Source organism: Dermochelys coriacea, chromosome 10 (genome assembly GCF_009764565.3).
Source record: "Dermochelys coriacea isolate rDerCor1 chromosome 10, rDerCor1.pri.v4, whole genome shotgun sequence".
Taxonomy (NCBI): domain Eukaryota; kingdom Metazoa; phylum Chordata; order Testudines; family Dermochelyidae; genus Dermochelys; species Dermochelys coriacea.
In genome coordinates this window covers 62,844,158-62,866,438 of record NC_050077.1, presented here as the reverse complement: position 1 = coordinate 62,866,438, position 22,281 = coordinate 62,844,158, and the positions used below count along the sequence as shown (strand labels likewise).

The 22,281-nt window shown below is 41.0% G+C and overlaps 1 protein-coding gene across 20 annotated transcripts in view; it reads right to left on the bottom strand.

The window, feature by feature from the left end:
- MYO5A (myosin VA) overlaps nt 1–22,281 on the bottom strand; it is a 203,691-nt gene that overhangs the window by 4,411 nt on the left and 176,999 nt on the right. For all 20 annotated transcript variants that reach the window (XM_043494658.1, XM_043494662.1, XM_043494668.1 and 17 more), the window contains 8 exons: nt 21,607–21,700; nt 13,291–13,437; nt 12,669–12,823; nt 11,113–11,202; nt 7,593–7,743; nt 6,538–6,820; nt 5,426–5,600; nt 3,964–4,044 (listed from right to left, as the gene is read on the bottom strand). In XM_043494658.1, coding sequence (XP_043350593.1) covers nt 3,964–4,044; nt 5,426–5,600; nt 6,538–6,820; nt 7,593–7,743; nt 11,113–11,202; nt 12,669–12,823; nt 13,291–13,437; nt 21,607–21,700 — 1,176 coding nt within the window. The remainder of the gene's footprint in view (nt 1–3,963; nt 4,045–5,425; nt 5,601–6,537; nt 6,821–7,592; nt 7,744–11,112; nt 11,203–12,668; nt 12,824–13,290; nt 13,438–21,606; nt 21,701–22,281) is intronic.

Here is a 22,281-nt window from a genome sequence, read left to right as displayed (position 1 = left end):
TCAGGGGCAGGAGGAGAAGTGCTAATGTCAGGATGTCCCCCTCCCACTGCTCCTCCCCCCCCATCTCCATAGAGCCGGAGGGGAGAAGGGGGGACAAGACACGACAGGGCTCAGGACCGAGGGAGCTTGCAGATCTATTTAAAAAGGCAGTGTCCTTAGAGTGGGATCAGCGTACTTAAAGGGACAATGCGCGTCTCACACACATGGTGTTTGACACACACACCCACCCACCCACCCACCCACCCTCATATGTGTCTCTAAAAGAAAAGAAGTACTTGTGGCACCTTAGAGACTAACAAATTTATTTGAGCATAAGCTTTCATGAGCTACAGCTCACTTCATCGGATGCATTTGGTGGAAAATACAGTGGGGAAATTTATATACACACACAGAGAACATGAAACAATGGGTTTTATCATACACACTGTAAGGAGAGTGACTGTCCAGTTTGGCCAATGTACATGGCAGAGGAGCATTGCTGGCACATGATGGCATATATCACATTGGTAGATGCGCAGGTGAACGAGCCTCTGATAGTGTGGCTGATGTGATTAGGCCCTATGATGGTATCCCCTGAATAGATATGTGGACAGAGTTGGCAACGGGCTTTGTTGCAAGGATAGGTTCCTGGGTTAGTGGTTCTGTTGTGTGGTGTGTGGTTGCTGGTGAGTATTTGCTTCAGGTTGGGGGACTGTCTGTAAGCAAGGACTGGCCTGTCTCCCAAGATCTGTGAGAGTGATGGGTCGTCCTTCAGGATAGGTTGTAGATCCTTGATGATGCGTTGGAGAGGTTTTAGTTGGGGGCTGAAGGTGATGGCTAGTGGCGTTCTGTTATTTTCTTTGTTGGGCCTGTCCTGTAGTAGGTGACTTCTGGGTACTCTTCTGGCTCTGTCAATCTGTTTCTTCACTTCAGCAGGTGGGTACTGTAGTTGTAAGAATGCATGATAGAGATCTTGTAGGTGTTTGTCTCTGTCTGAGGGGTTGGAGCAAATGCGGTTATATCGTAGAGCTTGGCTGTAGACAATGGATCATGTGGTATGATCTGGATGAAAGCTAGAGGCATGTAGGTAGGAATAGTGGTCAGTAGGTTTCCGATATAGGGTGGTGTTTATGTGACCATCGCTTATTAGCACCGTAGTGTCCAGGAAGTGGATCTCTTGTGTGGACTGGTCCAGGCTGAGATTGATGGTGGGATGGAAATTGTTGAAATCATGGTGGAATTCCTCAAGGGCTTCTTTTCCATGGGTCCAGATGATGAAGATGTCATCTATGTAGCGCAAGTAGAGTAGGGGCATTAGGGGACAAGAGCTGAGGAAGCGTTGTTCTAAGTCAGCCATAAAAATGTTGGCATACTGTGGGGCCATGTGGGTACCCATGGCAGTGCCGCTGATTTGAAGGTATACATTGTCCCCAAATGTGAAATAGTTATGGGTGAGGACAAAGTCACAAAGTTCAGCCACCAGGTTAGCCGTGACATTATCGGGGATACTGTTCCTGATGGCTTGTAGTCCATCTTTGTGTGGAATGTTGGTGTAGAGGGCTTCTACATCCATAGTGGCTAGGATGGTGTTTTTAGGAAGATCACCAACGGATTGTAGTTTCCTCAGGAAGTCAGTGGTGTCTCGAAGATAGCTGGGAGTACTGGTAACGTAGGGCCTAAGGAGGGAATCTACATAGCCAGACAATCCTGCTGTCAGGGTGCCAATGCCTGAGATGATGGGGCATCCAGGATTTCCAGGTTTATGGATCTTGGGTAGCAGATAGAACACCCCAGGTTGGGTTCCAGGAGTGTGTCTGTGCGGATTTGTTCTTGTGCTTTTTCAGGGAGTTTCTTGAGCAAATGCTGTAGTTTCTTTTGGTAACTCTCAGTGGGATCAGAGGGTAATGGCTTGTAGAAAGTGGTGTTGGAAAGCTGCCTAGTAGCCCCTTGTTCATATTCCAACCTATTCATGATGACGACAGCACCTCCTTTGTCAGCCTTTTTGATTATGATGTCAGAGTTGTTTCTGAGGCTATGAGTGGCATTGTGTTCTGCATGGCTGAGGTTATGGGGCAAGTGATGCTGCTTTTCCACAATTTCAGCCTGTGCACGTTGGCGGAAGCACTCTATGTAGAAGTCCAGTCTGCTGTTTCCTACCTTGCTTGTCACCATGAAAGGTTTTCCTCCTTCCCCCCCCGCTGCTGGTGATGGCTCTTCTTAAGTGATCACTCTCCTTACAGTGTGTATGATAAAACCCATTGTTTCATGTTCTCTGTGTGTGTATATAAATCTCCCCACTGTATTTTCCACCAAATGCATCCGATGAAGTGAGCTGTAGCTCACGAAAGCTTATGCTCAAATAAATTTGTTAGTCTCTAAGGTGCCACGAGTACTCCTTTTCTTTTTGCCAATACAGACTAACTACTCTGAAACCTGTCATATGTGTCTCTGTCTCTCTCTGCCATGCTGTGTCTCCTACCTCCATTTGTGCTGCCTTGTAGAGTGTGAGGCTACATTAACAACAACGTGTTAAACCTTGAGGGCTCAGCCAAGTGCTAGTTCATCATTTAGCAGTAAGGCATCCCCTGGGAAATATCCCACCCTCTGACTCCACCACCTCAATCAAGCTTCACAATCATCATTGCTGTATACAGTATTAAATTGTTTGTTTAAAACTTATACTGTGTATACATGTGTGTGTATATATATATATACACACACATACACACATAAAATATAGTCTTTTGTCTGGTGAAAAAAATTTCCCTGGAATCTAACCCCTGCTATTTACATAATTCTTATGGGGAAATTGGATTCGCTTAAAATCATTTTGCTTAAAATAGCATTTTTCAGGAACATAACTACAACGTTAAGTGAGGAGTTACTGTATCTTGTCAATCTCCCTTATCAATCTTATTGTTCCCCTAATAGATACCAGGAAAGGCAACTTTTAAAAATAATTTTTAAGAATTAATTAACTACACAGTATTCCTCTGAATTTTCAAAATGTTTAATTCTCATCATATTTTTCAAATTAGAAGAGCTGAATTGAGAACTTCTGATATGTATGGCTCAGTTTTCAAAGTAGTCTCAAATTGATCTCTCGTGTGAAAAAAAATTTGAATGAATGGGTTTGGTGTGTACAAATTTCATCACTTGCATTTACAAATGTTAATACTTGAAAAGTGGGTATAGTGGAGTGTGCACAAAAAGAGATACAGAGATAGAAAAATTATGGCATCTTCTGAAAATCAGGTACCTAGAATTCATTTTAAAAATAAATAGTGATAGAAAGTTAAAGTCTACATTAGTTTAAATCTGCAAATCGTAGCAGAAATTGTGACAGCCTACAATAAACGTACCGTATATACTCATTCATTAGCCCGTTTGTTTATAAGCTGACCCCCCAAGATGGATAAGTAAAAATAGTAAAAACTGTATGACACTTTCATAAACTGACCCTATATTTCAGGGGTTGGCAAACTCTGGCTCCCGGCCCGTCAGGGTAAGCCGCTGGTGGGTCAGGACGTTTTGTTTACCTGGAGAGTTCACAGGCATGGAGCCCCTCAGTTCCCATATCCCACAGCTCCCATTGGCTGGGAACGGCGAACCGCGGCCACAGGGAACTGAGGGGCTCCATACCTTCAGACGCTCCAGGTAAACAAAACGACAATGTATTAGAAATTCAATTCAATGATTTCATAGAGTTTAAAATAATCAAATTTTGGTGTAGATCTGTTTATAAGCAGACGCCCGTTCTTTGATGTGCCACTTTTTTACCAAAAATATTCGGCTTATGAATAAGTATATACGGTAAATGTCTTGGTATCACATCTGTATTACAGAAGAAGAAAAGAAAATGTAGTTGACAAGCCTGCTTTACTTTGAATATTGCACTGTACTTTATGACAACACCTTGTTTGGCTCACTGATGTGTTCCTGTAGACATAACTCAACAATATGTGGGGCAAAAAACCGTCTTACCTGTATCGTACGTATAAATGATATTGAGACCCTTTCTTCAAACTCATTAACTGGAGTATACAAATTCAAAACTTTTACAATCTGTGAAGAAAAACAACAGTTCTTGGTTTCAGTCTATTGTTGAATTAAATATATAGGCATCCTATTCTTAATGTTTAAAAATATCTTTCTAAATTAGTTGTTTACAAGTGCTGGTTTTTTCAAATCAATGCATTTGAAATTTTCTTACTCATTTAAGAAATTGTTATATGCTATAATAAATTAAGGCACATATTTAAAATAAACAAGCCTTTTACATTTTTTTTATGTGAAAATATATAGCTGTACAATATTATTAAACAGCTGATCCTGGCACACTTACAAATTCTACTTTTTCCATGACAGCTACACGAAATTGATCAGCTAATACCAGCACAGGAGGAGATTAGAGTTGACGATTGTTTTTAAAATGTAAGGTTTAGTGCTCGCTCGCTCTCTCCATCCTTCATACATCACTTGTGTTCTTAGATTGTGTGTCCTTTGGGGCAGGGACTATTGCCTTGACACATGTGTGGGCAGTGCCTACCACACTGTGGAAATTAGCAGAAGACACTCAATCAGCAGCAATAATATCTTACATCCACTGAAGTCAGTGGAAGTGTTGCTACTTCCTTTACCTGAATTTGGTCCTACATTTCGGACCCTATCCTGTTCCCATCAAAGACTGTAGTAAAATTTCCACTGATTTTAAATGGAACAAGTTAGAGCCCTAAATGCAGGATGAAGACCCCAAACCAAGAAAAAGACAGACATCAGTAAGGGGAACATCAAATGATACAGAATAAATTTCTTTAGCTCAAGTAAAAATATCTGTACTTTTTTCATGATCCCATTTTTTTAAATAAAATTTGAAACTTCTGAAATTGGAACTTTTTCTTAAAGTGCAAAAGCAACAGGGGTTTCTACATTTCTGATGCAGGGATTGGGATTGGGATTGGGCTGGCACGTAGTAGTATGGTACACAGGCATCTCTTATTCTTGGAGTCAAAGGCCAGGCCTACACGGATTTTGTACAGATATAACTATTTTGGTCACCTGTAGTGTTTTTTCAGTTGAACTAACTATACTGGTACAACCCCGAGTACGGATGCAAAAGGAGCTTTATGCCAGTATAGCTTATTTCCCTTAGCTATACTAGTATATTGCACTTTCCCCCACCTATAAGTGCATCCACATTAGGGGGATTGTGCCATTTTAACTATACTGGTAAAGTTAAAGCAATACAACCTGGAACTTATTTTGTGCACAGTCCTTGGGAGTGGACCCACTATTCCATTCGACCTCTGTTTTCATTATGCTCATTTACAACAACATGAGCAGAAATACCCAATCTCTGTAAGATGGAAGCACATGCAGACCTAGAAAAAACACAGTTTAGAGGTGTGCATAAATGTAACAGCTGTCAGGATAAGGGCTGGATTACCTGAGCAGTAGTTAGAGCATTGCACATTGAACAAATGGCTTCTGCGTCTTCATCCGTCTTCTTTTTCACCTGCAACAACTGTGCAGCCTGAATGAGAGGCTCCAGTGTTTCTTTGGCCCCACTATTCATCAAATTTTTGTCACGCAGCCATTCTTCAAGCTGACTCACATTGTACCTGTTAAAAGAGGAAACCGCCCAAGAATGTTTTCATTCCTACTGTTCAAGTCTGACCAAATATCAAGAGCTTTAGATTTTCTGTTTAATTAATGCCCATATTTTGTTTTTGTGGGTATTTCCCTTACACAATACCTAGTTATAATTTCCGTAAAGTTTATTTCCATAGCAGCTCCCTTCAATTGATTTTCCTGAGGACTTTTTAATAACCCTATGCTGTGTCATTAGAAGCCTTCACACCCTGAGTTCCAAAGAATATTTGAAAATAATGGCCACTCTCTATCTACCCCTTCTCCTCCTTGTTTGGCTCTGTTCGGATGTACGGCCTAACTCTGTTCCCCATATTCATCTCAATGGGACTACTCTGTGCAGTTAAGACAAGCAGGATTTCACCCTTGTATATTAGGTTGAGATTTTCAAAGCTTCTTAGGAGATGAATATGATAACACTATACAAACACAATATACTGGGCAACAGACACCAAAAATGAATAAAATGTGTCCCATACTGGGAAAAAGAGGAACGACAATAGATCTGAACACATCATGTGTCCACTGAGCCACAAACTGACAAGGTTAAGCAATGAGGAACATTTGCTACACCTCCCCATACTCGGCAGTAGCTGGTGTTGCCCATCTGGGCTGAGCCTTACTTGCAGATAAAAGGGAATTAATTTTGTTTCCCCTCAACTCCATCCTACAGAAGCTTTGTTTGTGGAACCAGGATTTAGCCCTAAATTAAATAATGACTTCCTGGTGAGATATTAAGTGCAAGAAACCCTCAAAACCAGCATAAAGGAGTCCGGCACACTTCTCTCTTAAATGGAATGCTTAAATACAGCTATTATTCAAAACAATTATCTGAGCATAACAAATCCTTTCTTACAGCCAACAGTACATTTAAGAGGCAAGTGAAAATACTATGGAGCACTCTCTCACCGTATCTGCATCCCTTTGCTCCAGGAGCACATGTCCTTGCGCAGGAGGAGATTATTCAGGGTTACTGCTCCAGTGATGTAGAACGTTTGCTTGACAACTTGCTTGATCAACTCTGGATCCATACCATGCTGACACATTACAGAGTGGAATGTGTTCAGCTGTCGAATGATAGAGTCCAGCGTGTAGGTCCCTTCATCAGCAATACTGGACGTTCTCTTTCGCAGCCCTGGTGGCTTTACCCCTGAGACACCTTGAATAGTTTCATGCTCCAGCATTCCTGAAACTGCATTTGATTGACAACATTATTACTATAGCTGAAAAATGCCCAAATGTATACACATTTTTACAAAACAATAGTAATTAATATTTATATACAAGTAGTAGACTGAGCTTTCTATTGGCCACCATTCTATACCATTCCAGCTCTTTTCTAATTGCCCCCACTAATTTTTGCAGAATCGAAGTTAAGTTTCCATTACAATTTTAAAAAGAGCCTAGTCCATAGGGTTGTAAAGAAAGCCTGAATGTGGCTCAATATAGTACTGTTTTCCTGAGTCTTCAATTAGATAAGTAATAGCTCCAGTGGAGCTAAGAGCTGCTCCATTCATCTAAATGATGTGTTGACTCTGCAGCCAAGTGAAAATTTAAATGTCAATATTGTCTTAAGGGAAGATACATGAATTTAATGGGCTTTGCTTAGAGATCTAGAATAAATCATTTTCATTTTAAAAAAATGTGAATTTAAATATCAACATTGTTAACTATTTCACTGCTGATAATATTATTACTTCATTACAAACATTTATAAGGTACATCCAGCTATTCTGTCATAGTGTGGGGGGGAGTAGCAACAGAGTTATGCTTTCATTCTCTCTCCCTGATCTCTGCTTATAATAGTCATTTATAAACAGAATACTAGTAGGGTGCTTTAATATAAATATACCATTTAAGGGCAAATACAAGAGATCATATACTACCACCATTCTCATTGAGTAGGAAGAAATTTATTTTGATTAATATAGCTGGAAAGTTAGAGGAATTTAATTTTGCCTTACCAATCATTGGCTGCAGAATATTCTCTAACACTCTGACCAGCTGCTGGTAGATCTGAATAGCCAAGTCACTCAATACCTGTCTGTATTCAGCCAAGTCAAAATTGGTGAGGCAGTGTTCATTCTGACGAGGCGTGTTGTGCTTCATAAATCCCTGAATTCACAAGACAATGGAAGCAAATGCTTCAATGTACAAAATAGCATGTATATTTTTTCTTACTGTAGGCAAGTAATACTCCTTTGCAAATTCATTCCCATTCTCCCGCTTACATCCCCAAAACATTTCATTTAAAAGTTGGTTCTATTGCAGCTAATGCTTGGATTTGCATTTTGGATATGGATCAAACTATTTCTATCATAGGTTGAGCTTGCCTTTATTATATTCACTGCTTTGCATTATATTCAGCATTAATGCAAGGAAGCTACAGCCATTAGCTTCAGCAAGTTAGCATAAGGCTTGAGGCCTCTGAACTTTGAACAGATAAACTTTAAACAGAAAAATGACTCAACAGAAACTCCAAGTATCAGGGAGCTAAAAATAGAGTGTTTTAGGGGAATTTCTGACCACAGGAACATGACCCGACCATATGTATGAATTGACATACATAACAGGTACATAAGCTACATCTACAAATAACTAACCACAAGACGAAAGGAGTACTTGTGGCACCTTAGAGACTAACAAATTTATTTGAGCTCATGAAAGCTTATGCTCAAATAAATATTAGTCTCTAAGGTGCCACAAGTACTCCTTTTCTTTTTGCGAATATAGACTAACACGGCTGCTACTCTGTAAACACAAGAGGGCCATGGTAACAAATGGACATATATGATAATAAACTGAGATCATTGATATGTTAACCTATAGGAAAAGGACACTCCAACATTAGTAAGGTGAGGAAATACAAATAAGGAAAAGGGGAAAAACCCTTGCATCACTCTTAGCCCTGGTCTACACTGGGGGAGGGCAGAGACAACCTAAGATACGCAACTTCAGCTACCTGAATTGCGTAGCTGAAGTCGGCGTATCTTAGGTCAACTTACCTGGCCATGAAGATGGCGGCGAGTTGACTGCTGCCGCTCCACCATCGACTCCACTTCCGCCTCTTGCGAGCTGGAGTTCTGGAGTTGACGGGGAGCGCATTCAGGGATCAATTTATCATATCTAGACGAGACGCGATAAATCGATCCCCAATAGATAGATCACTACCCGCTGATCCAGCGGGTAGTGAAGACCTGCCCTTAGGGGCAGTAGGAGAAGGGGATGTAGTCCTTGGGATGGTGATGAGGGGAAAGGTGATGGTGATGAGGAACATGATGGCTAACAGTTCAGGCTGTTCTACAAGGGATGGTGTGAGTAGATGGATGTGCAGATGTGTATTCTGTAGTATCTCTTTCTACCTTACTGAGTTGGGGTGTTTGTGACTGTGTAAATGTATTTATAAACTATTTGTAAATATACTGAAGACTTCCAGTAGTGAGTGTAGCAACTGTGCACATTGGGGTTTTCAACTATATAATAATTTGAATAATACTGGGCCTGGTCTTGAGACAAGAACCTGTCAACCCTCGAAGTGATAACTCAGGATTCGTAAGTAATCAATATAATTAATACAGAATCTGTAGATCAGGCTACACTGCCTTGAAACTTCAAGAATCTGAAGCATTTACTGAAGTTACAAATAAACCACTACTTCTCCCCCAGTATTTCTAGCTGCACAGATAGTCTTTCTAGGCCTTTAAAGAATTGTATGAATAGAAAGGCGCATTTAAAGACCTTTAAGGCTACATCCACACTGCACACCTCTTGCAGTACTGTGCAGGATAGCTACACATTGCAATGAAAAGCAGACTGCATCCACACCACAGCGTGTCAGTGAAAGGCTCTGGCATGAGGGAAGCAGCAGGGAGCTTCCGGAACCCTGCCCTGCTGCTTCCTCACACTGGAGCCGTGCCCCACTGCCATAGTCTTTTTACTGTGGTGGGGAAAGGCTCTGGCAGTGGGAGACTACACTGCTAAAAACAGAGCAGTGTAGACAGGAGAAGCACTGCTTGGGCATGTAAGGTACATATCCAGAGGCTTCAGGAATGACTTTGCTTGCCTAAGGAGTGACTCACTGTCTACACTGCTATTTAGACCCACGCTAGGGGGGAGTGTAACGTGTACTCTACATCAGTGCTTCTCAAGCTATCTGATGTGGGGGACCAGCAATTTTTTTTTCCAACGTGCGTGCAGACCGGCAGCCGATGGCTCGCGGACCGGCACCGGTCTGCGGACCACCACTTTGAGTAGCACTGCTCTACATACAGTGTGTACCCTAAATATCTTTTTTTAATATTCAGATAACTATAATTTTGCCACCATCATAACACCTTTCATCTTGAAGGATTACAGAGCACATTAGAAAATTAAATTGATATAAACACTACACTGAGGCATCACTTCATGCAGCATTGAAATATAGCCACTTCTGGAGTGAGATGTGACAAGCTTAGAGCAAGGCAGCACAATTATTCCTTTTCTTTTCTAAACAGAGATACAGGCCAGATTCTCTCTCATGATCAATCTCCAATCAGTGCAGGAGAGGGGTGGGTGGAAAGTGTCATATCTTCTCATTTTTTGGGCTGGTCTGTGCCCTGCTGCGCATTTGTAAAGCCTCAGAGTTGCACCAATGTACACTACTGGTGCATAGTCATATACCAGTGGAGGCTCAGCATAGCTGAGTGGAGCTCCTTCCCACATCCTGCATGGCAGTGGGCAGCGTCTGGTGCAGGATACACTTCTGCCAGGTTTGCGGCAGGTGAGAGATCCCACCCTCCAATTTTATCTTGGGGAATTCTCCGTTGGATGGTTATGGAGAGAATCCCTCCTATAATATCTAATTAAATTTGCAGGAAGGAATTGGATGGGTAACTATGTTCTACGTTACTTGAAATGTGTTCAGGACACCATGGCTAATGGGCTAACATCCTTATTTTTACAAATAGTGCCACGCATCTCCAGCTAAAACCTTAATTTTGTATATAATCTGAAAGATGGCACTTCCAGCATGATGCCCTCTAGCACCATGCTGGGACACTGGTTCACTATGGACTTGCAATGCCATCTACTAACTTACCATCACCTATTCCAAAGCCCCTAGGTGTTTCTTAGAGATTCTGCCTAACTTTGAGATTTGATGGGAACACAGATTGATACCACTGGCATGATGACACTATGCAAGCCTATCTGGTCTGTAAGCCCCTTACTATACCAGTCTTCTATCTTTCTTGGTTGAAGATCATCAATTATTTTGAACAGTCAAACGCTGTGAAAACATTGTGAACTTACTTGGCACTATCAAATGTGCCTCTTTTGTGAACCATGCCATATCTGAACCCACCTTTGAAGTTGAATGGTTAGTGCACATTAACTGTTGCACCTATTTTCATTTTGCATTTTAAGAAAACAATAAATTTAGGGGAAAGGTCTAATATGAATCATATGATAAAAATAAAAAAACAGAACAGGAGTGGCACTTGCCTCTTCTCCACTATACTGCTTTAAACAGTGCAAAAATCGGCAGGTGTTAGATAGCCAGAAGGAGACCGTTTCAAAGTCGTCACCTCTTTTCTGAAGACAAAAACAAAGACATTTGAGTTTGGATTCAAAAGAAAAATTGAAAAAGAAAACGTTAGAAACTAAAACAGAAAAAAAAATAATACACTATACATGTTAAAATAATTAAAAATAATAAAACAGTATACACACTTCTGGTAGTTGTATAGACTTACCAGTATACTAATGTTGATGTATGACAGCTTTTTGTACACTGTCATAACATTATTTGAAAGGCAAGTGTTTACTTAAAACAGTGAAATTCATTTTTACCCTCTCTTAGAAGTTTCAAAATATTATTTTTCAAACCAATTTTTTCTTTTCCAATTTTACAGGCATTTCCCCCATCCTGTGAACTGAGCTGAAATCTAGGTGATTGTGTTTGTTACTGCACTTTCTCTTACCAGTACTCACTGTGCTACAGTATGACTGGTTTCAGCAAACCGCAACACTTAGGATAAAGATGTACAGCAGGGGGAGCAAAAACATAACTTAGAATTTGGAGTTCTTTCACTACCACTTTGTAACAATTTTAATAAACGTGACATGTCAACTTAACAAGAAAAAACAAAGCCACAGGCTTGCTTTGAACCTAGAAACTGGTTTCTGAACAATTAAATCTGAAGCACTTTTCAGAACGTGCAGTAACTGATATAACTAGACACATTGTTCTCCCAAGACTATTAATATATTGTCTTAAGTACTGTATCTGAATTCCTGCACAACTGGTGTTTACTATAGCTTTTCCAGAAGGTGTGCATTGCTTAAATGCTTTTCAGTCATGGTAGCTGTTTTGTTTAATGACTGAAAAATGCCCTAAAATGACAAAAATTACATAGGGGAATCTATTTAAGAATATTAATGTTCACTGGCCTCAACCTTTCTACCAGCTCACAGAACAGTCCTTAGAATTACACATAACCACCTGGGAATCTCCCAACCAAAACAGCAACGGGAGTATATGGGTTAACAGCGTGGCATTATGAAGAGGACTGGAAGGGTTCGATAAAGAACGAGTTGTGCATGTGACTATGTGCACAAAAGTATACATGCAGGGGTGGAGGGCAGGATGAAAGCTGTTTAGGATCAAACAAGAGTTAATATAAATTCTAATGTTCTATTGAGTCAAACTGTCTATACTATATTGTGAAATATATTGTGAAGTATAGTATAGTATAGTTGGGGGTTGGACTAGATGACCTTCTGGGGTCCCTTCCAACCCTGATATTCTATGATTCTATGAAACTAATTCTGTATAACTCTAGCTATGATCTGGGGAAGATAACAGCATTTTTGTGATGGGCAGTTATCTGTGGGAATGACTTACTAACCAGTAACTAAGAGCCAAATCGGTGAAAAATCGGTGAAAGCCTTTTTTCTATTCTTTAAAACAAAAGCAAAAGTAAATTAAAAATTAAAGTAAAGTAAAAGCAAAAGTAGATTTCAAGTTGCATTTTCATAAAGGACATGAAACAACTAACCTTCAATACTTTTTTGATGCCATTAATAGTGGAAGTCAGCAATGACCTCACTTTTTGATCATCATTAAGGTAATCAGCATGGCGGACACACATGAATAATATATATGCTGGTAGTCCTGGGATCAGGTTGACTGCTACACCACGTGGTTTCAGATCTGGGGAAAACCACACAGACACACACACACACACACACACACACACACAGAACTTTACATCAAATCTAAACTCGTCAGATGGTATAATGTGCAGTATAGCTGCAGATCCTCAGTTAATTACCATAGTTCTGGCCAATGAATACCAATGGCATTTATTTTACAAATAGTGTTATTTTTCTGACAAAGCTATTGGATCAGAAAAAAATATTTACCAGTTAAATTTTTTATGGAGAATTACAAAAGGCATTGCCAATATTTGATATACTAAGCAAGAAGAAGGATAACATTACAATAAAGATGTATACAGTTGTGTTAGTGCATTGGAAAAGTCTCACCTTCCTTCAAAATATTAGGTAAACTGGACATTGCCAAATCTAAGATACTAAGCTACCCAGATCAGTTATCTGATCTGATAAGGCAAATCCCAAGTTCCTATATTGTTTATTGCAAATAAGGAAAATATTTACCTAAAATAAGATTCTTGACCAGTTTTGGCTCATCATCCTTCTTATATTCTAACATTCCCTGGAAGTCCTTTTCTTTCCGTGGAATATTAACTGGACGTATGGGTTCATCAATGATTTGCCCAGGCGAAATGTTTTCCATCTGGCCCACTTTAAGAGGGAGAGAAAAAAAATCTGAGAAAATATTTTCCAATGCAAGCTTTACACGACAGCAGAAATACCTATGCTCTTACTCAAGAACTCTAACATTTGTCATCAAGGAGTGTTCTTATTTGATTTAGCCTAACACCTCCCAGTACAACTCCCATTGTACTAAGAGACTTAATTCCTGATAAACATATTATAGGAATACATCCTCTCTTTGATGAAAAGTGTAAGTGTGTGAGTAACTCCCATTAATATATGTTAACCTCCCTGTCAGTGCTCCCAATGTAGTGATGAGAAAAAGACCTTTCAGGCTGTTTTTAGAAATTCAAAGCAATTAATTAGTTTTGATTTGCTGGATTTCACATCAACAAAAGTTTAAGAACCAGAAATAGCATTAGTCACATACTGGATTATACTGCAGCAGTCACCATTATCTGTAGAGCAAAATGTTAGCATTCTTAAAGGTATGTCTTTGTTACACTAAGTGAGAGATGGCGTTTGAAAACTATTTCAGACCAACCCCTTTCTACACTAGTTTGTTTGGCTAATTGGCACAGACAAGGACAAATAAATTTCATAATCATTTTCACAAATTATGCTTGAACCTAAGCATACCCTGAAGGGGAGTTTGTGAAAATGATGTTGAATGTGGTGTGGCTCTATTTACAACAGTAACCCAACGGTGTTCAAATTCTGTTTAAAAGCAAACCACTTTTAAACTTTGTTTTGAAATGATTTCATTAGCTTAGAATCAGACTGTTAACCCATGACCAACTTGGTTTGCATGAAATGCATTATTCCTTTCATCAATCCAACCTTCCGTTTGAATCCTAGTGCTCATGAAAAAGAAGGGTTATTTACTTTGCATCTAACTGGAATTTTTTGAGCTGTTAATACCCATCTGTATTCCACTGCGAGCCTGAGATAGAAGATTTTTACTAGCAGTGACATAGGTCCGTGCCTGTGCACTTCTTCTCCTTGGCCTCTTAACTGAGGGTATAAGGGTCAGTGGAGGCCTCTCCACTTCCTTCTCTACCATGAATCATACATGAAGGATCCAAAGCAGAGGGGAAGGAGGGTGGGTAGTTGAATACAGATAGGGACCACACATCTCAAAGAACTCCAATTACTATATATGGTAAAATAACCTCTCTTTCTTCTCTGAGTGCTGGTCCCTATGTGTATTTCACAGTGGGTCACTGACAAGCAGTATTCATTTAAGGGGAGGGTGTAAGGATTTGTGTGGTATCGATGACTGAAGGACCGCTGAACCAAAGGATGCATCAGTTGCAGAAGCTTGCATTGTGACATAATGTCTAATGAAGCCAGAACCTTCAGCTAGAACCCCATGTTCCCATTTTACAGATGTCAACAAGCTGAATTTCTTGGAGAGGCTACTGGAGCTTCCTTAGCTCTGCTGTAGGTCCCCACACCTTGCAGAGGAGGGATATCTTCTAATTTGTAATCCAGCAGAATGCAGCCTAAAATCCACCTAGAAAGTCTCTGAGAAGAGATCGCTTTTCCCTTCATTCGTTCTGTCAGGGAAAAGAACATCCTAGAAGATTTCCTAAAAGATTTTGTTTTCTATAGGTAGAACTCCAAAGCCCATCATGCAGCCAACAAATGTATGGAAGCTTATCCTCACTGGAGATGTGGCTTCAGGAAGGCAACATGGAAGTGGATTGTTTGATTCAGATGGAACTCAGAGATTACTCTGGGGGTAAATTTTGGGTAGTTTTAGCAAAACCTTATCCTTATGGAAAATTGTATATATTAACAATGAGAGAACAGGACTATATTAACAATGAGAGAACCAAATTAAATCCCGTGTTGGAGCAGGTCTTGTTACCACTGAGAAGATTCTGACTAGATCTTTTAGAAAATGTACAGACACTGGATGGGTGAAAATAGAGTGACTGTCAGTTGGAGGATAACAGGCACTAAGAGCAGCCAAGTGTACCCACAGGGAGCGAAGGCAAAGACCTGAGGATTTCAAGGAAAGCACAGCCCAAAATATTAGGATGTCTGATTCTTCTGGGGACATCTGGCGATGCAGAGCTCAAATGGAAAACCTCTTCCACTTAGATGAGAAGCATTTTCTGGTAGATTCCTTTATGCTGTTGTTAAGGATGGTTTGGATATCTGTTCTAGGTTCAATGTTCATCCAGATGCCATGCCATGAAGTGGAGGGAGTTCAGATTAGAATGTTGGACCCTGCTGTGTCCTGGAGCAAGAGGTTTGGGATGGATAGGATATTGATGGGTGATGAGCAACATCTAAAAGAGTTTGGGAAGCCAAAACTGCCTGAGCCATCTAAGAATGAGAATGACCACTGCTCTGTCCTGCTGGATCTTCCTCAGAACTAGATGTTACAGTGTATTGGGTGAGGAAAGCATTCATTAAATGCTTTGACCAAAGGTGAAGAAGCACTTTTCCACAAGAGTCCTAACTTTGAGCACTCCTGGAGCAGTACATCTTGCATTTCCTGTTCCCTTGGGATACAAACGGGCCCCAAGACAGACACCCCCACTACTGGAATATGCTGTGCACCAGAAAATCATGTAGTTCCCATTCATGACCCTTGGAGTAGTGCCTGCGCAGGCTGTCTGCCAGTGTTTTGTGTATTCCCAGGATACACACGCTGTTGATAGGGTAATCTGGTGACGAACACATCTACTCCACCGATTGACAGCCTCTACAGCAAAGGGGCCGAGGTGGGGTGGTGAGTGGCAGATCTTGCTCCCTTGTGCTTGCTGATATAGAACACTTGTCACATTGTCTGACATCACTTGAATATGCTGGGATTGTCTGAGCAGTACAAGTATGAGCAGAATCTTCTGCAGGCCTCTCACACCGCTCTCAGTTCTAGGAGGTTTCTGTGCATCCCGGATGCCCGAAGAGTCCAAGTCCCTTGTACTGTGTACTCATCTAGATGGATGCTCCATCCTAACAGGGAGACGGCGGTGATCAATATTTTCTCAGGGATGGGAGAAGTGAAGAGAACTTCCATGCACACTTGCTCTCCCACCAATCTAGAGAGTCCAGCACTCTGAGAGGAAGTGTGACCAACTTGTCCATATTGTGTCTGCTTGGCATGTACAGTGTCTGAACCCAAGCCAGTAGGCAATGAAGGCGAAGTCTCACAAAAGGATGTTACATCGGTACAGGATTCCATGTGACCCAGGAAGATCTTCTGTCTGCGAGCTTATGTCTGCATGCTCACTGTGAGTTTTGAGATCAGATTCTCTATTGATTGGAATCTGTCCTGAGGGAGGCAAGCCCTGTTCCTGACAGAGTCCAGAGATACTTCAGTGAATTCTATGGGAGCTAAAACAGACTTTTCCGTGTTCACACAGAGTCCCAATGATGCTAGAAGACTGAGCAGGGATGAGGTTGCTGTCAGTACCTCTTAATTAGATTTCTCCATCAACAGTCAATATTCTAGGCAGGGAAAAACTGATGATCTGTGGTGATGGAAATGGGCCACCACAACTGAAAGCAACATTGTAAATACCCAGGGTGCTGTTGTTAATCCAAAGGGAAGCACCCTATATCAATAATGGTTTGAACCTAGAACAAACTTGAGGAATCTCTTGCATGAGGGGTGGATGTCTGTCTATATGAAAATAGGCATCCTCCACATCAAGAGTTGGGAACCAGTCCTTTCTGTTTAGTGACAGAATTATTGACATCAGGGTAACCATCCTGAACCTTAATCTGTAGATGAAAGCATTGAGCTGTTGGAGATCTAAGATGGAACTCCATCCTCTCTTTTTAGGAATAAGGAAATATTTCAAGTAAAACCCCTTTCCCTGATGTTGAGGGGATACTGGCTCTATGGGCCCCCCCACTGAAGGAAGGAGGTCTACCTCTTCAGTGAGTATCCTCTTGTGAGAATGGTCCATGAAGAGGGATGGGGAATGGAACTCTATGATGTAGCAAAAATAAATGATGTCGAGAACCCATTTATCTGTTATCATTTGCCAGGTATGCGAAAGACAAACTAGGTGGTTGCCAAATTGAATAATGAGGTCTGAAGTCAAAGGACATGGCATCTGGATTGGTTCACAGCTCTCAAATATCCCATCAAAGGTACTTCTTAAAAGGCAGCTGTGATTGGAAGGAGAATAAAGGAGGAGCATTATGTTTGCTCTGCTGCATCCTCTGCCAATTTTGCGGGAGTTCACAGCCCCTCTGGTGGTAGAACGGTTGTGCTGCTGGTCTAGGCTTGTGAGGCTGTCTATGATATTTCCTCTTTGGTGGTGGTGTGTATATCCCCAGGGACAGGAGGATTGCCCTGGAGTCTTTCAACAAGAGTGCAATGACTCATCTATTTTCTGACTGAATAAGTTGTTCCCATCAAAAGGCAAATCCTCCTCTGTACATTGAACGTCCCTGAGGAATCCCAAGGAATGAAGCTAGGGCTCCGAATACATGATGATAGCCATCACCATCAATTAGGAGGCTTGTTGGCCTGCACCTATTGCAACTTGGAGAGATGATCTGGCAATCAATCTACCCTCTCCAATAAGGGCTTGAAACAGTGCTCTATCCTCTTGTGGGAGCTTATCCATGAACTCTGGAAATTTTGAGTAATGGACAAAATCATACTTAGAAATTACCACTTAGTAATTGCCTGTTTGGAATTGCAAGGTGGTTAAGTAAACACCTTCCCACTGAGGAGGTCCAAAAATTTAGCCTCCTTATCTGAAGGAGCGTACCTTGATTAATGTTGCCTGCTCTTTTCAGTGGCAGTTTGTACAACTAAAGAGTTTTGGGCTGAATGCATATCTTCTCCCTTGGATGGCACTAAGTATTTCTTTTCCCTATCTTAGGAGTAGGGGCACATACTGCTGGTTTATGTCAGATGACTCTGCACTCTATAAAACATCAAGGAGTTTCTGAGGTGTCTCTTGGATTTCCTCTACAGGAATCTGGAGTGTATCAGCAACCCTCCTTAACAAGTCCTGAAACTGCCTGTTAGTTATCTGGTGGAGAAGGTGAGCCTGGGTCCACACTGAAGCCAGTGAGAGGCATCAAATATTGGCTGAGGAGGACCCCCTGACATAGGGTACAATCAGTCCCAAGGAGGGTACCTGTCTTGTGGGGTTTCCAGGGGGACCAGGAGATTCTGGATCTTCTATCTAGGCTAACATCCTGTCTTGACAGAGATGATGTCAGTCCCTCATTCGCCTGAGGAGGAAAATGTAGGCTCCAACTCTAAGAGTGGTGTCATCAGTACCATGGATGTTGAAATGCCACAACTGGTAGATAGGATAGGAGAGTAACTTTTCCTTTTGTACCATCCCTGGACTGATGGTGTCAAGATCTCCCCTGTAAGGACCAGCTCTGATAAGATGGGAGATTGCAGACACAGAAGGATAATATCCTCTGGAGTAGTATATGCATCCTGGTAATCAGGGGATGAGGACTGTTCTCCTTGTGCTCCATGGCAGCCAGTGCAGAAGCCCATAGAAGTCAAAGCCTCTTTATGAGAATGCAACACTATGATCATTGCAAGGGGCTCTTAGTACTTCTCCTTGGTTGGTATCAATGACCATCCTGACCTTTGCTCTTGGTTTTTCTCTCCCTGGTCAGTACCAATGATGGTCCCACTCTTGTTGATAGTGCTGGTATCGAGGCATCTTTGCTCTTTGGAGCCTGCAAATCAGTACAGTGGCCATGATGAGATCCTGAGCCTTTTGGACCAGGTGCAAGGTCTTACCCAACTTAGATGATGTTGGGAAACAAGCCCTCCTCTTAGAAGTGGGATTTTATTCTTGCCTTCTGAGAAGGTTTCCTATGAGGAGTTGTCTTTGGCTCTGTCTGCCCCTATATCAGAGGTTGTAGTGCTAGGAGGTGTGCTTCTCAACGCTTCTGCCAGATCAGACTAGGTCCTCGGAGCACGATCCATCAGAAATGTTTTAAGTCTACATTCCAGCACCTGCCAGCTGGGAAAGGATCTTTAGATGTCACACTTTGAAGAGATGTGCACTTTTCCGAGGCAGTAGGCATTTCTGATGGTTCTTGTCGCTGATTGGGAAAGACTCAGGGCAGGAGATATAGTTCTTGAAACCTGAGATCCTAGGCATAATATCTTCCACATACACTCCCGGATTTTAACTAACAAACACAAAAACTATTAAACTATCTCAGTAAATTTAAAAAATATTTTAAATATTCAGGTTAGACACTGAAGAATCAACTTGGTAGACACTGGAGGGTTCTGCCTCAGACCATGCCACAGCAGAAAGGAACTGGGGAGGCAGTTAGTCCATCACCCCACTGCACCCCTTATGCCCTTGGCTTATAGCATGAGAAGGTGCTGAGCACAGGTGCGGACCAATAGACATTGCATCCAGTCTCAGGTGCACGTAGCTCATGCATAACCACAGTGCAATACACAGAGGGATGAGCACTCAAAGAAGAAGAACTGGTTTGTCTGTGAACCTGTCTCTGACAAACAAAGAAGCGATTCATGCAGAATTTTTGAGGGATAAGTGCCAGGAAGTAATTATAAACCAACATCCTCTTCCGCTTTACAGTGCTATTAATCACGTGTAGCAATAAAAAAAACCCACTTCTAGTTGTCTTTCTCAACATCACACACTCAGGGTTACCAGATTTGAGATCCTAAACTGATACTCACTTTGACATAAATAAAAATAACTTTGGTTTATATTTCTGAAAACTCACATTCAATTATGACCATCAACATTAAAAGAAAACCAGAAAGCAGAAAAACAAAGATTCTCTGCATGTCTCTGTTAGTGCTAGGGAAGCTCACCTTTCAAAATAAAGTGGGACATTTATATTTACGACGCTCCTCCTCAGAAATATTTTCCTCTTGGCAAAAAACTACATATTATGTTGGGTAAATAGAGAACACAAACTGTGCGGTGTTTTGCAATCAACCTGGTCTTTCCTTTCAGCGAAACATCCATCCATTTTTCCCTCTTCATCTTATACTATGTAGCCAATTAGTTCATTTATTGTTATGGTCAACTCATATGCTATTTCATATCTAATGTATGTATGCCAAATAGATTTAAATTGTAGGATTATAGAAACATAAGATTCACGGGTATTTAGGATAAGTGTATTTTAGGTATATATGTAAAGCATGGCTAGAACACAAGGCCCACTAGCTGAGAACTGTAAGATTTTAACTTAGCCATACTAGGCCTTAGGCTTAAGAACACTTGACATGAGTGGGTGACCTATGACTAACCCAATGCCAGTAAGGTTACAAGATTACTGAAAAGAATGGGACAATAGGTTATATTATGGGAAACATGTTGTAATGTACCCATCTAGACTGCAAGGCACCTAATTGTAACATCATGGTATGTCCTGCTTTGACTGCAGGTTACCATGGATCCTGTTGTGCATAGATGTTAACGAGAATAAGGGGAACTAAGATGACTACCTATGTAAAATGGGGCACCCCAATATTCATGGGGTATAGAAGTACAGATAAGGAAAAGAGGGTTGAACCCTCATGCATATGTATAAGGTATTAGGTGCGGTCAGAACAACAATATAAAATACGTTCCCTGGTTGGGTAAAAGTGCCAAGACCCTTGGAAGACCGCATTAGGATGACCCCAGCAGGAACCACTCACCGCTCTCGATGGCTACCTGTTGAGAGATCCACCCAACTCTATGAAATCTTTGCGTATGTGAGTATGGATGTGGGACTGGTCAGTGCATGGATTCTCTCTGGTTGCGTAAATTGGTATGTAGTATGACTTAAAATACAAACAAGATTTTTTTTTTTTTACTTTTAAACTTTGTTTGTTGTTACTGTCCTCATTCTTCATGTGTTCTTAGAGCCTCCAAATCTCTATCCTATTTATCTTTAATCTGTAGCAACAGGAGCAGGACTCATTGTAATTTACCACAGAACTATCAATTTATTCAATTTAAAATAAAGGCTACAATCAATATTAACTATTACTTTAGAAGACATCATTATAGAGGATCACACACTGCCTTCAATATGCACACAGACCTCTCAGTAGATCTTCAGTTTCTATGCTAAAATAACTGGCTTACGCTGCTTAAGACTCATTGCCTTACTAAAAAATGACATACAAATATTTGGTGCCAAAGAGTTCAACAGGAGTTGGAACAAGTCTCTCTCTCTCACACACATAAACATTATAAATACCTTCAAGTTCACCAATCTTTTTAGCAAACACTTTCAGCTGCTTTTTCAGCTTGCGAACTGTCTTGTCCTGCTTTTCAAGCTGCTCCATTAAATCCTGTACATTAAAATAAGAGATAAGATTCAGGTACTAGACAAATGTTACTACATGTGAAACAGACAAGACGAACACTATTAGTGTTACAAAAGGGATTGTGAGAAAAGCTGAAAGGAAATGCCACCATCTGGCTGAAATTTTCAAGCCTGTACACTGCCTAAAATTCAAGCCAAACATTATCAAACATATTGTCAAGCTGCAGCGTGATGGAGACAGAACTCTTATGCAGATATATTTTGCGGATGCCAACATATCCTGGTCAGTGATTATGGTGAGTGGAAGAGACTGTATGACAACACATCTATTCAAGGCTTACCATTACACTGCTAACCTCAACTTCTGCACCCTCTATTCCTGCTCTCAGGCCTGCCTTTAGCCTCACAAAATGGAATAGGTTTGTTGTTTTTGTTTTTTTTTCCCAAAGGGGGGGGAAGTACAAGACTCAAATTCAGCTTTATAAAACACATGATATTTGTTGTAACCCTCATGCTTTCTCTCTGCCATATCACCATCTGTCTGCTGTCATCACATTTACTTAGACTGTAAGCTCATGGGGCAGGGACCATTTTTTTGACAATGGG